Source organism: Chrysochloris asiatica, unplaced genomic scaffold (genome assembly GCF_000296735.1).
Source record: "Chrysochloris asiatica unplaced genomic scaffold, ChrAsi1.0 scaffold00004, whole genome shotgun sequence".
Lineage (NCBI taxonomy): Eukaryota > Metazoa > Chordata > Mammalia > Afrosoricida > Chrysochloridae > Chrysochloris > Chrysochloris asiatica.
Window position 1 is genome coordinate 33400085 of NW_006408522.1, and position 13694 is coordinate 33413778.

At 41.9% G+C, this 13694-nt stretch overlaps 1 protein-coding gene across 1 annotated transcript in view; it reads right to left on the reverse strand.

Moving 5' to 3' along the window:
• STARD9 (StAR-related lipid transfer (START) domain containing 9) overlaps positions 1 to 11961 on the reverse strand; it is a 114988-nt gene extending 103027 nt beyond the window's left edge. Inside the window, exon 1 of the mRNA XM_006831888.1 lies at positions 11792 to 11961. Coding sequence (XP_006831951.1) covers positions 11792 to 11961 — 170 coding nt within the window. The remainder of the gene's footprint in view (positions 1 to 11791) is intronic.
• Between the last annotated feature and the right edge of the window lie 1733 nt (positions 11962 to 13694).

Sequence of the window (13694 nt, forward strand, 5' to 3'; positions counted from 1 at the left end):
GAAGCTTAGCCATCTTGGCCTCCAAGGAGAACTCTGGTTGTACTTCTTCCAAAACGGATCTATTGGTTCTTTTGGCAGTCCACGGCACTTTCAATATTCTTCTCCAACACCACAATTCAAAGGCATCAATTCTTCTACGATCTTCCTTATTCACGGTCCAGCTTTCGCATCCATATGAGGTTATTGAAAATACCATGGCCTGGGTCAGGTGCACCTTAGTCCTCAAACTGAGATGTCAGTTATACAGTAGCATAGCTAATCTGGTGTGGCACTATAAGATAATCACTGGATTGTTAACCACAAGGTCAGTGGTTCAAAATAACTGTTCCTCAGAAACCCTACACAGGGTCATTATGAGTTGAAACCAATTTGACACTTAACAACAACAAATTCACATAAGAGGGTCCTGGTGACACAATGGTTAAGCACTTGGCTGCTAACCTAAAGGTTGGCTGTTCAAACATACCCAGTAGGCTCAATGGGACAAAGACCTGACAATCTGCTTCCATAAACATTACAGCCAATAAACCCTATGGACAGTTCTGTTCTGTCACCTGGAGTCCCTATGAGTCAAAACTGACTCTATAATACCCAACAAAACACAACCACAAACTTACTCTAAGGGGCTTAATCCAGGTGACCTACCGATCTAAAGCCCAAATTGAATACTATAGATTCCTTTCTCAGTATGAAACATTTTTTGTAATATAAAGAGATTCATTAAATCACCTTCCATCCCTTCTCTACTTCCTCAGACTTACCTGGATGTCACCTTCGAGATTCCAGGAAGAGTCAGAGAGGGACTTTTACATTTGAGAATGACTATTTTTCAACTTGTCATGGAGCTAGTATAAAGCCCTATCTATCTATTTATCAAAACTGCCCTCTCCCAGATAGTGACATTTCTGTTATTTCAATTTCCTCCAGGTCCCCATGCTCTTTCTTGTACAGTTCATGTTAGATAACACTTAAGACAGCACTCTTAGTACCACAGGATCAGAGAAACTAGCACTGACCACTTTCCCAACCCTCAGGCTTCCTAAAGAAAACCTTAAATCTTTGGTGCTAATAACTTACAAAGGAGCTCTGCTAGCATAGTGGTTATGAATTGGGCTGCAAACCTTAAGGTCAGCAGTTCGAAACTACCAGCTGTTCCACGGGAGAAAGATGAGGCTTTCTGCTCATGTAAAGATTTACAGCCTTGGAAACCCTGTACAGGGTCGCTATGAGTCAGAACCAACTGCATGGCACATAACCACCACCACAAATAATTTACAAGATAACATTTTCCTTCCTTCTGCATTTTAAAATTGGTTTTATTACAGGATGGCTCTAAAAGTTAAACATGGAACTGCGAACACAAAGTTGGCAATTCGGGTCCACTAGCCGCTCTGTGGAAGAAAGATGAGAATTTCTGCTCCCACAAAGATTTTTAAAGCCTTGGAAACCCTATACAAGGTCACTATGAGTTGGAACTGACTCGATGGCACTTAACACACACATACACATATTATGAAAGTGATACACAAATTACAGTACATTTGCAAAATACAGAAAAGAAGAAAACCATGCAGAAAAAATTTTCAAATCTATCATCTAAGTTTCTTTTGGTGAGGATTCATCTGGTACTTCTTACCAGAAACATGTAACATTAGATGAAGGTGACATGCAGTTCTTCCTCTACCTGGACCACTCTCACTGGTAACTTACTGCTATCCACTGGGTCAAGTCAATTCTAATTCACTGCCCCTACAGGTTACAGCAGAACTGTCCCATAGAGTATCTAAGACTGCCACAACTTTCTCCCATAGAACAGCTGGTGGATTTGAACTGCCTACCTTTCAGTCAGCAAAAAAACACTTAACCACTGTGTCACCAAGGTTCCTGCATTGGTAACTTAGTGGCTCCAAAAGAGTCTAGAACAAAATATGGGCTAAAAATGAATAGAAATAAAGAATGACAACCTTAAAAAAGTCTCCTCACAAGTACAACCACCCCCACCATGCCTGAAGCTAGGGTTCAGAACTCAACTAAGCCTACTGAAGAGGAACCTTACATAAGGCAGAGAATAACTATTAGCATTGGTCTCTGTGTCCAGAACTCAACCAACAGACATTCATGTCTTAAGAGTTAAAGGTTTAAGGTAGTTAGTAATATGCAAAATGGTACAGCCACTGTGGAAAACAGCTTGGCAGCTCCTCAAAAGCTACACAAAGAATTATCCTATGACCCAACAATCCCACTCCTATTATATAACCCAAAAGACTAGAAAGCAAAGACACCGACACATGTACACCAAACTTCACTGCACCACTACTCCTAACTGTCAGAAGATGGAAACCACCTAAATGTACATCAGAGATGAATGGATAAACAAAATGTGGGCTATACAACGGTGAGAATTGCTAGTAGGGTTCCAGTTCTTACATGCATGGGATTATCCAAACTAACCATGTTTAAATATGTCTCTGACATCAGTGGATGGCTGCAGACAAGTTCTGCAGTAATATATTTGTGTTAGCCTCATTCAGGTGCCGTCATAAAATAGTCCAATCAAAACAGTGGTTTCCAAGGGGATCTACTGAGCCTGTTACATTCAAGGCAAGAGGTCAACTGTCAAAATGCTTGTTTTTTGGGGATTACAAAGAGATAATCTTGATACAGCTTCTTGAAGGACACAGGCCGCTTTTGGAGGCTTATTAGAAAAAAGTTTTAAGAAGATTAAAAACTGCATTGGTGAGAAAAAGGTTTGGAAAGTTGTGCTGAGAAACTTTTTTTCCATCACAATAATGCACGTGCTCATTCTTCAAGGGTAGCAAGGGCAGACTGTCCTACGAAATTTCATTGAGAAATCTTACCTGATGCACCCTAGAGCCCTAATCTTGCTCCTTCAAACTCTTTTTGTTTTCAAAACTGAAAGAATATTTCAAAGAAATACAATTCGAGTTCCTCAAGGATGACAAAACTAGGATGCTGATGTGCTATAAATCAAAGAGTGCTGAAGTCTTTGGGGAAGGGCTAGCACAACAGAGACATGGCCTTCATAGGCAGAAAGACGAAGATGGAGGATATGCTGAGAAACAATAGCTTCACATTTTGATATTTCTGCTTTAATATAGGGTTCTACGATTTTGCAGCAATACTCTGTGATTTACCTTCATATACACAGTGGAATTTTACTCAGCCATAAAGAATGACGTTTTGATACATACTACAACATCAATGGCACTTGAAAACATGCTGAGTTAAGTCAGTCACACATAAGAAAGATCTAAAACAGACACACGTGTTGAGACTAAAATTCATTAGCAGTTACCAGGGAAGGGAGGGAGGGAGGAAGAAAGAGGCAGTCATTGTTTAGGAAGCACTGAGTTTCTGTTTGTCGTGATAGAAAATTTGGCAATAGATATTGGTGATGTTTGCACAATATGATTAATGTAATTAATGTCAGTAAACTGTATATGTGAGGAACACTAAATTGGCAAATGTTGTTTACATTATTTTTACAACTATAAAATAAAATACAGCTTGTGGTTACAAAACATTAACAAAAAGGATATGGAGTAGGAAGAAACTCGAGGTTATGTTGGAGAGCTGTTATTATTAGGTGCCGTTAGGTCTGTTCCAACTCACAGAGACCCTCTGCAGTGACACTGTCCAGTCCTGCAGCATTCTCATAATTGTCATCTTTGAGTCCATTGCTGCTGCCACTGTGTCACCCCATCTAGTTAGGAGTCTTTCTCTTTTTCTCGGACCCTCCATATTACCAAACATGATGCCTTCTCCAGGGACTGGTCCCTTCTGATAACATGTCCAAAGTATAAAAGACAAAGTCTCACCATTCTAGATTCTGGCTGTACTTTCCTTCAAGACAAATTTGCTTGTTCTTCTAATCCATGGTACTTTTAATATTCTTCTTCAATAGCATAATTCAAATGCACTGATTCTTCTATAGTCTTTCTTATTCAATGTCCAATTTTTACATGAATATAAGGAGATTAAAAATACTATGGGTTGAGTCCATGCATTTTAGTCCTCAAAGTGACATATCTTTAACCCTTTAAAGATATATTGTGCAACAGATATACCTAATACAATACATGTTTGATTTTTTTTAACTGTTGCTTCCATGAGTGTTGAATGTGTATCCAAGCAAAATGAAATCTTTGGCAACTTCAATCTTTTCTCTACTTATCATGATGTTATTCTTTGGTACAGTGACCAAAAAAATCCAGTGAGGATTTTTAAATTGAGGTGCAACCCATACTGAAGGCTGTACTCTTCGTACGTTTTTTGTTTTCAGCAAACAAGCTTGTGTCATCTGCATATCACAGATTGTTCCTCCATTGTTGATACCATGTTCTTCTTCATATAATCCAGCTTCTCAGACTATTTGCTCAGTGTACAAATTTAATAAGTGTAGTGAAAGGATATAACCATGGAGAAAATCATTCCTAATTTAGAACCATTCAGCGTTCCTGTGTTGTTCTAACTACCTTCTGGTCTAAGTACAGGTTCCTCATTAGTACAAGTAAGTGTTCTCGAATACCCAGGCTTTGCAATATTATCCATAGTTTGCCATGATCTACGCAGTCAAAATCCTTTGCATAGTCAGTAAAGCACAAGTAAACTTCATTCTAGTATTCTCTGCTTTTAGCCAAGATCTATCTGATGTCATTATATCCATAGTTTAACAACCTCTTCTGAATCTGGGTTGTTTTCTTCTTTTTTTTTTTTCTGATAATTTCTGGCAGTTTCCTATTGATGTACTATTGCAACTGTCTTTGAATAATCTTCAGTAAATTTTTACTCGCATGTGATATTGTTCGTTAACTTCTGCATTCTGTTGCATCACCTCTCTGAAATGGGCACAAATACGGATTTCTTCCATTCAGTTGACCAGGCAGTTGTCTTTTAAATTTCTTGGCATAGATGAGTGAGCCCTAGATTGGAGAGCCAGTTAATTCTAATTTCCATTTGGGGGGACATGGTTTATAGCAATCTGCTTTATAACAACCTTTAGAGGTAGATTTTATGCCTACAGTAGTTTGAGAGGAATCCTGGTGTGACTCTGTAGGATAGGCACTAGACTGCTAACCACAAGGTCAGTGGTTCAAACCCACCAGTCACTCCTTAGCAATCCTATACAGGATCATTATGAGTTGAAACCAACTTGATGGCACTTAACAACAACAACATAGTTTTAGAGAGGAGTCCTGGTGATACAATAGGCTAAGTTGGGCTGTCAACCGAAAGGTTGGTGGTTTAAACCCACAAGACACTGTGGGCAAAAGAGAAGCCAGTCTTCTTCCTTATTTACAGTCTAAGGAACCCTGTGGAACAGTTCTACTCTGTCCTACAGGGTCACCAGGAATTGGTATTCCTGGGTATTGCCAACTGCATTTGGCCTAGAGGCACCTTGGAAGAAAGGCTCAGCAATTCACTTCTGGGAAATCAGTCATTGGAAACCCTATGACAGTTTTACTGACACACATGTTGTTGTTGTTTAGTGCTATCGTGTTGATTCCGACCCATAGTGACCCTGTACAGGGTTTCCGAGGCTGTAAATCTTTACAGAAGCAGAACGCCTCATCTTTCTCCCGCAAAACAGCTGGCAGTTTCAAACTGCTGACCTTAAGGTTCGCAGCCTGATTCGTAACCACCACACCACCAGAGCTCCTTAGAGTCACCCTAAGTTTGCATCAACTTGAGGACAACTGGTCGATTTATAGTTTGAAAACCACTGTCCCAAAGACAAAAACTAAGGCATTGTTACTTTGTATCTGTAAAATTTTTGTTAAGTCTTAAAAAAACTAACAACTATTACAACAGTAACAATCAACCATAGAGCTGAATGCAGAGCTTTGGGAAATAAAAAAAATAGTTCTAAAAAAGCCTATTTGTTGTTGTTACATGCTGTGGAGTCAGTTATGACTTGTAGAGTCCCTGCATAGGGTCTCCAAGGCTGTGCAGGAGGAGAAAGCCTCATCTTTCTCTTGAAGAGCAGTCAATGGGCTCAAATAACTGACCATGTGGTTTGCAATCCAGTGCAAATCCATAGCATACAGAGCCACAGTGCTCCCATTAGAAAGCATAAATTGTTAAGTACCGCCCAGTCAGTGCTGACTCATAATCACTATGTATAGGGTTTCTGAGATGCTGGTGAGTTTGAATCTCCAACTTTGTGACTCAAACCAACCTTACGGTCCAGTGCTTACTTATCCTACAGCACCACACCAGGACTCCATAAAAGACATATAGATAATACTTATTGGACACTTAAAATTGCTTGTGTGTGTTGGGTGCGGTCGAGTCGATTCCAACTCATAGTGACCCTATGTACAACAAAATTAAAAACGGTCCCAGTCCTACTCCATTCTCAGAACTGCCATTATGTTTGAGCCCCTTGTTGCTGCCATATGTCAATCCATCTCACTGGGGGGTCTTTATCTTTTTTTGTTGATCCTCCGCTTTACCAAACATGATGTCCCTTCTGACAACATGTCCAGAGTATGAGAGATGAAGTCTCACTCTGTATCTAAGGAGCATTCTAGCTATACTTCTTCTAAGGCAGATTTGTTTCTTCTTCTGGCAGTCCACTTTCAATATTCTTCTCCAAAACCATAATTCAAACGCATTCATTCTTCTACAGACTTCCACAAGTATATAATGCAATTGAAAATACCATGGCTTGGGTCAGGTACATCTTTGTTTTCAAACTGGCATCTTTGCTTTTTAATACTTTAAAGAGGTCTTGTGCTACAGATTTATCTAATATGTCGTTGATTTCTTTATTCTAATAAGTTTAAATGTATGATTTCATTTAGTCTTCACAAACACTACTGAAGTAATTAATTATTCCTACCTATAGATTCAACGGAGAAAAGACTGAAGTTGTCAAGACCTTTCATTCTTCTTGGATCAACTATCAATACTCATGGAAGCAACAGTCAAGAGATCAGACAACATATTGCATTAGGCAAAAATGCTGCACAGGAACTTTTTAAAGTGTTGAAGAGCAAAGATGTCAGATTGAGGACTAAGGTGCGCCTGACCCAAGCCATAGTATTTTCAATAACCTCATTATGGATGCGAAAGCTGGACAGGGAATAAGGAAGATCGTAGAAGAATTGATGCCTCTGAATTATGGTGTTGGAGGAGAATACTAAAAGTGCCATGGGCTGCCAAAAGAACCAACAGATCTGTTTTGGAAGAAGTGCAGCCAGAGTGCTCCTTAGAGCCAAGATGGCCAAACTTCATCTCTCATACTTTGGACATATTGTCAGGAGGGAACAGTCGCTAGAGAAGGATATCATGCTTGGTAAGATGGAAGGTCAGAGAAAAAAAGGAAGACCCCCAACGAGATGGACTGGCCAGGTGGCAGCATCGATGGACTCAAGTGTAGCAACAGTAGTGAGGTTGGCCCAGGATCGGGCAGTGTTTTGTTCTGCTGTGCATAGGGTTGCTATGGGTCGGTGCCAACTCGATGGCACCTAACAGCAACAATAACCTATAGATTCAAAAATTTAAAAAGCACCACAGAAGAAGCTTTATGTGTGAAAGTAGTTTTCATAGGGCAGTAGGAGAGTTCCAAGAGCTTATAGAGAACAGGACACGCTCTCTCAATGGTGAATGACTTTGGATAGACAGTGGGCAGTATCTCATAAAGAGATATGGAATTTCTGATTATGGAAAACAAAAACATTTCCTATAGCATCACTTTACTGAGGGTCACTTCTAGTCCTATTGAGCGAACAGGCATTCGATTGAAAAAAAAAAAGTTATGTTTCTTTAATTTTGTTTTTGTTTAGTGCTGTCAAGTCGGTTCCGACCCATAACGACCCTGTGCAGGGTTTCTGAGGCTGTAAATCTTTACGGGAACAGAACGCCTTATCTTTCTCCCACGGAGCAGCTGGTAGTTTCGAACTGCTGACCTCGAGGTTCGCAGCCCGATTCATAACCACTATACTACCAGAGCTCCTTTTTTAATCTTAGAAAGGAATAATATGGCCTGGTGAACTGAATCTTGGCTCTATCTACCTTTAAACCTTAGGTAAAAACATTCCCCAATCTAGACCATTTTCTCATCTAGAAAAACAAAAAATGAAAGCTTGAACCAGATGCTAAATTTTTTTGCCAAGTATAACATCAGATCCAATAATTCATTTGACAGGTAGAACCAACCACATCATCAGTAGATTCCATACTTTCAGATAAGCCTCAGAGAAGAAGGTGGAAGTTAACACAGCCTAGAGTGCAGCTGTGACCTCTGCAGGGTTGTGTGAGAAGAATCTGGGCTTCTTAGCTGGGGTTATACTGTGTTTACCCATCTCTGCTCCTGAATCTTCAGTTGCCATAGTCTGCTCACACCTGGATAGCTGTAGTCTTGGCATTCTACCACTTGTTGCTCAAGACTCTTAACTTGAGCTAAAAGTAAGTAAGCTTTTGTGCTCTTCTTTCTCCTTTTGTTTGATAACTATTTCATGGTCTTTTCTACTGTGGGTGCAAATAACAACCGAATCTCAACATTTTCTTAATCTAACACATGCTTTTCTAGAACTCAGAGGGGCACAAATGGTTTACACTGGATTATGAACCTAAAGATTGTCAGTCAGTTCAAACCCACACAGAGGCTCTGCAAAAAAAAAAAAGCCCTGAGAATCTGCTTCCATAAAAATTGTTGTTGTAAAGGGAGACGTTCTGTAACAAAAACGGGGAGCAGTTAACCTTCCAGTCCAGAAACAGAGGACCCTAGGACCATCAAGGGAGAAGAGCACAAGCAGAATGTGGGACCCATCCAGAGAAGCAGCGACACCAGAGACGGAAGCAGAGATGGGGACATGGAGAGAGGGAGCAGCTGAGGACTCTAGACTCATGGAAAGAGAAAGGCTGAGAGCTGGTGGTCAGGAGGCAGGCTTGCAAAATGTGCCCTTTGGTTGTTTAAATTATTATATATTCCTCAGTGTTTTTGTGTACATATCCCCACCCCACCCCACCCCATCCCCAAAAAAGAAAAGAAAAACAGAGGGAATGGAAAGCAAGTATTATTGAATGATGATGCACGGAGATTGTAATCATTGCAATGAAACAACGGTGTAAAATCAATGCTCGCCCATGTAAACTATCACTCAGTTCACACAAAAAAGATTGTTGTTAAGTGCCGTTGAGTCAGTTCCGACCCATAGCGACTCTGTATAGGGTTTCCAAGGAGCAGCTGGCGAATTTGAACCGCTGACCTTGCAGTCCAAACCGATTTTGAAGTCCAGCGCACTAACCCACAGTGCTACACTAGAACTCCATAAAGATAACAGTTAAGAAAACCCTATGGAACAGGTCTACTTTGTAATACATGGGGTCACCATGAGTCCGAATCAACTCACAGCAATGAGTTTGGTTTCCTTATCTAGTGCTGCTATTAACAAATACTACAAATGGTTCGCTTTGACAAACAAATGTATTCTCTCACAGTTTCAGAGATTAGAAGTCTGAATCTTTTAGGGAAGGCTTTCTTTCTCTGTCAGCTTGCTGGGAAAGACCTTGTCTCTTGGAGTTTCTGCCCCCCGAGTGATTTTCATGTGGTTTAGCATCTCTCTTTCCCCATCTCTGCCCCCACTTCCTTTACTAACTTGTTCTGTTGTTGTTGTTGTTGTTAAGTGCCTTCAAGTTGATTCTGACTCATTTTGACTCTCTGTACAACAGAACGAGACACCACCAGGTCCTGCGGCATCCTCACAATTGCTGCTACACTTCAGCCCACTGCTGCCGCCACAGTGCCAATCCATCTTGTTGGGGTTCTCCCTCTTTTTCTCTGTCCCTCTACTTGCTAACTTGTTTAATCTCTTTTATATCTCAAAAAAAAAAAAATTGATAAAAGACGCACCAGATACTAATTCTGTCAATTAACCTAAACAAAGACTATCCATTTCCAAATAGGATTATAACAACAGACATAGGGGTTATAATATTTACAACACATATTTTGGGGGAACACAATTCAATCCATACCAGTGATTAATGTTGTTATCCTGAGGACAATCCTGCCCTATAAGAACAGATTTAGAAAAACGAGCTGCTAGAAGCTTCTTTCAGGGCAGCAGGTACACCTGTGAAAACCCTCCTAGCTAATCTAAACACAGCAGTTCAGACACAGGCTGCTCTTTGGGACCTCGTTTACCGTTTTCCTACTTTCTGTTTTGCTTGTTTTCTTTCCCATCCCATTTCTCTCTCTCACACACACACACCCCTTCATTACTCCATTAATTACATGACTTTCCAAAGCCAGCTGATTTCGTATCAGGCAAACACACCAGTTTTTTCTTCTGGGAGACAGTTATCTGGGACTGAGAGGATTTTCAAGGTGCAGTTAGCTGCTACCCTGGAAGTGGCCTCTGGCTACTTTTTTTTTTCTTGATCCTTCTACCCAATTATGAAGTCATCTTATGTACTAGATATTTTAAAACGTCCCAAATTACTCCAGTGTGTGCCTTCTGGTTCCAACACAAAGTTTAACCCCCTCCACCCTACCCTAAGGAGCTCTGGTAGCACAGTGGTTACGAATCGGGCTGCTCAGGGTCATCAGTTCGAAACTACCAGCTGTTCCGCGGGAGAAAGATGAGGCTTTCTGCTCCCGTAAAGATTTACAGCCTCGGAAACTCTATGCAGGGTCACCATAAGTCGGAACCAACTCCACGCCACACAACAACAACCCAACCCTACCCCAAACCACTTAGAATTTAGCTCAGTTCCTTATCAGCCTAAATCCTTTGCTCTTGGTACTCCTCCTATATAGAATGCTCTTTATACCTTCTCCACCTGTCAGCAAACTCTAATCAGTCTTTTTAAAACAACTCAAACACCAACTCTTCTGCCAAGTCGTGTGGCTTTCCAAATCTGTTAAGTAGAGAAATTAAAGAAAAAGGGAAGAAACTATGTGGTCGGACACTGGATGCCGCAAGAGAGTGCAAGATGAGAGTCATCTCTAAGGAAACACGGAGTCCAGGTGGGCGTTACAGGATACAGCACTAGACCACAAGGTCAGTTTGAGCCACAAAAGGTTGGCTGTTCAAACACAACAGTCGCTCCTCGGAAACACTATAGAGAGTAGCTCTGAGTGGGAACCGACTGGGTGGCACTTAACAACAACAACAACATAAGGAAACACATGAGCAGTAATGGCGCAGTGTTTAAGTGCTGGCTGCTAACGAAAAGATTGGCAGTTCGAACCCCCGAGACGCTCCGCAGGAAAAAAAAATGTGGGCGTCTGCTTCCATAAAAATTACAGTCTTAAAAACTCTATGGGGAAGGTTCTGCCCTACAGGATCGCTACAAGTCGGAATCCACTGGGGGGAGGTCTTGGCGGGGGTGACTGTGTTTGTGTTGGAGATAGTTCAGAGTTTTTGGCCCATTAAACCGCAAGGATGAAACACAATCTCTCTGGGCCTCAATTTCCCTTCTTTGCATATTCACAGAGAAACCACGTGCACCCTGGAACACGCACAGTTCGGCTTCAGTCCTCACCTCAGAAGGTGCAAACCCGTCAGGCAGCGAGACCCGAGCCTCAGTCCCTGCCAGGGAAACTGGCATCGAGCCGCCCACGCCAAGGCCACCCTGGACTGGACGCGCAAGCTCTACCCGCCCCTGTCCGACCGCCTTTCTCGGTTTCCGGACCATGGTCCCCCGGACACTTTGTGTCTGATTTCTCCGCGCCACAATTACTTCAGGGGGCGGCAGGGATCTTGCATTCCTCTCAGCTCAGTTGGAGCCTCAGGTTCTCCCTCCCACCCAGACTTACCTCTTGCTGAGGGGTCGGACCCTCAGGGCCACTCGCACGTTCGCCATGCCTTCGCCACAACCCACGCCCAGCAGGCCTGTCCAGCGACAGCATCCCTGGCCTGTCCCCGAGCCACAGCCCCAGTCCCGGGCCCGCCCTCCCCACTCGCCTCTCCGGACGGCCCCACCCATGCGCACACCACCGCCCCAGTAGGGCGGGGTCCTCAGACTTGCAGCCAATCCCGAAACTGGTGAGCGGGAGGAGCCCTAGCCACGCCCCCTCTCCCGGCCCCAAGCATTTCTAGGGACGTCCCTACCCTTACGCGCGCTGAAATCCGGAGGGGGCAGGACCTGCCAAGCGACGACCAGTCCCTAGTCTGGCACGCAAATTAAATCTGACCTGTCTCGGCTCTGCGTGCAAGTGAGTGAGCTCCTTTCCCTGGTTCTTGGATTGGCTGGAGATGATATATTTTTGTTGTTAAATGCCGTGGAGTGGGTACTGACTCTTAGCGACCTTGTATAGGTTCCGAGGCGCAGCTGGTGAGTTCAAACCGCCGGCTTTGTGGTTCAAACCGACCTTGGGATCTAATGCTTTTCCTATGGTGCCACACCAGAACTCCGGACATGGTTGTTGTTAAGTACCGTGGATTCGGTTCCAACTAATAGCGACCCTGCACAGGGTTTCCGAGGCTGTAAATCTTTACGGGAGCAGAGCGCCTCATCTTTCTCCCGCGGAACCGTTGGTAGTTTTGAACTCTTGACCTTGAGGTTAGCAGCCCGATTTGTAACCACTACCAGAGCTCCTTCCGGACATGGTATATACTCCCAAATAAATTAAAATTTTGGTTAATGCACGACAGTTTATAAAGTACTTTGCTAATATTTTTATTTCTGCATTAACCTGAACTTGCAATTCTATGATTAAATTTTAGAGACTAAAATTAAATGGGGAACGCCTATATTTTTACCACACCCAGCTAGGTACAGTATTTCTTTTTTAAAAGGAGATTGGAGTGAGGAGAACTGTTTGGAAAGCTCTTGGTGAATTTCTTCAGTCTCTGAGGGAATGCTGTTTGATCTATTTGATTTAATTAATCTGTTTGATTAATTCATCAAAAAATACTGAGTATCTACCAAGAATCAAGCATTGTCCTAAGGCGCTGATACAATGGCAAAGAAAACAAAGTCCCTGCCTTCGTGGAGTTTAAAATCTGAGACAGATAAGGAGGCTGTAAATACCTAAATGTCAAAGGGTACAATGGAAAAGCAGAGTAAGGGGATTTAATGATGGTTTCTGTATATGTAGAGGTTGGTACAACTTTGGTTATATCGAATAATAAAACCAAAAGGGAAGTACAGTTTAGTATTTCTAAAGCTTAAAGACCTGAAGAAAAAAATTCAAACCTCAGGTTGCAATATTGGATTCTATAGAGAACTAGTGAATGGCACAGGAAGCATCAAAAGATGTTAGGAAGAGTCACTGTACTAAAAAGAATTGGTCAATGTTCAAGCATTTCAAGAGGCAATTTCAAGAACCAATGGGATTGAAAGAAGTCCAAGCTGCACTGGGGCATTGGCAAAACAAGATTCCAGAAATTGATGGAATACAAACTGAAAGTAAAATTTTCCTGAAGCTAATTAAAAAACGGTTGCAGCAGTACATCAAAAGTGAGCTTCCGGAAGTTCTAGCCAGATTCAGAAGAGAACATGAAACAGACATCAGATGGTTCTTTTCAGAAAGCAGAAAATACCAAAAAGATGTTTACTTGTGCTTTATTGACTATGCAAAGGCATTTGACTCTGTATATCATAACAAACTATGGATAACATGGCAAAGAATGGGAATTCCAGAGCACTTAATTGTACTCATGAGGAACTTGTACAGAGACAAAGAGACAGTTGTTCAAAAGTACGAGGAGAGGAGA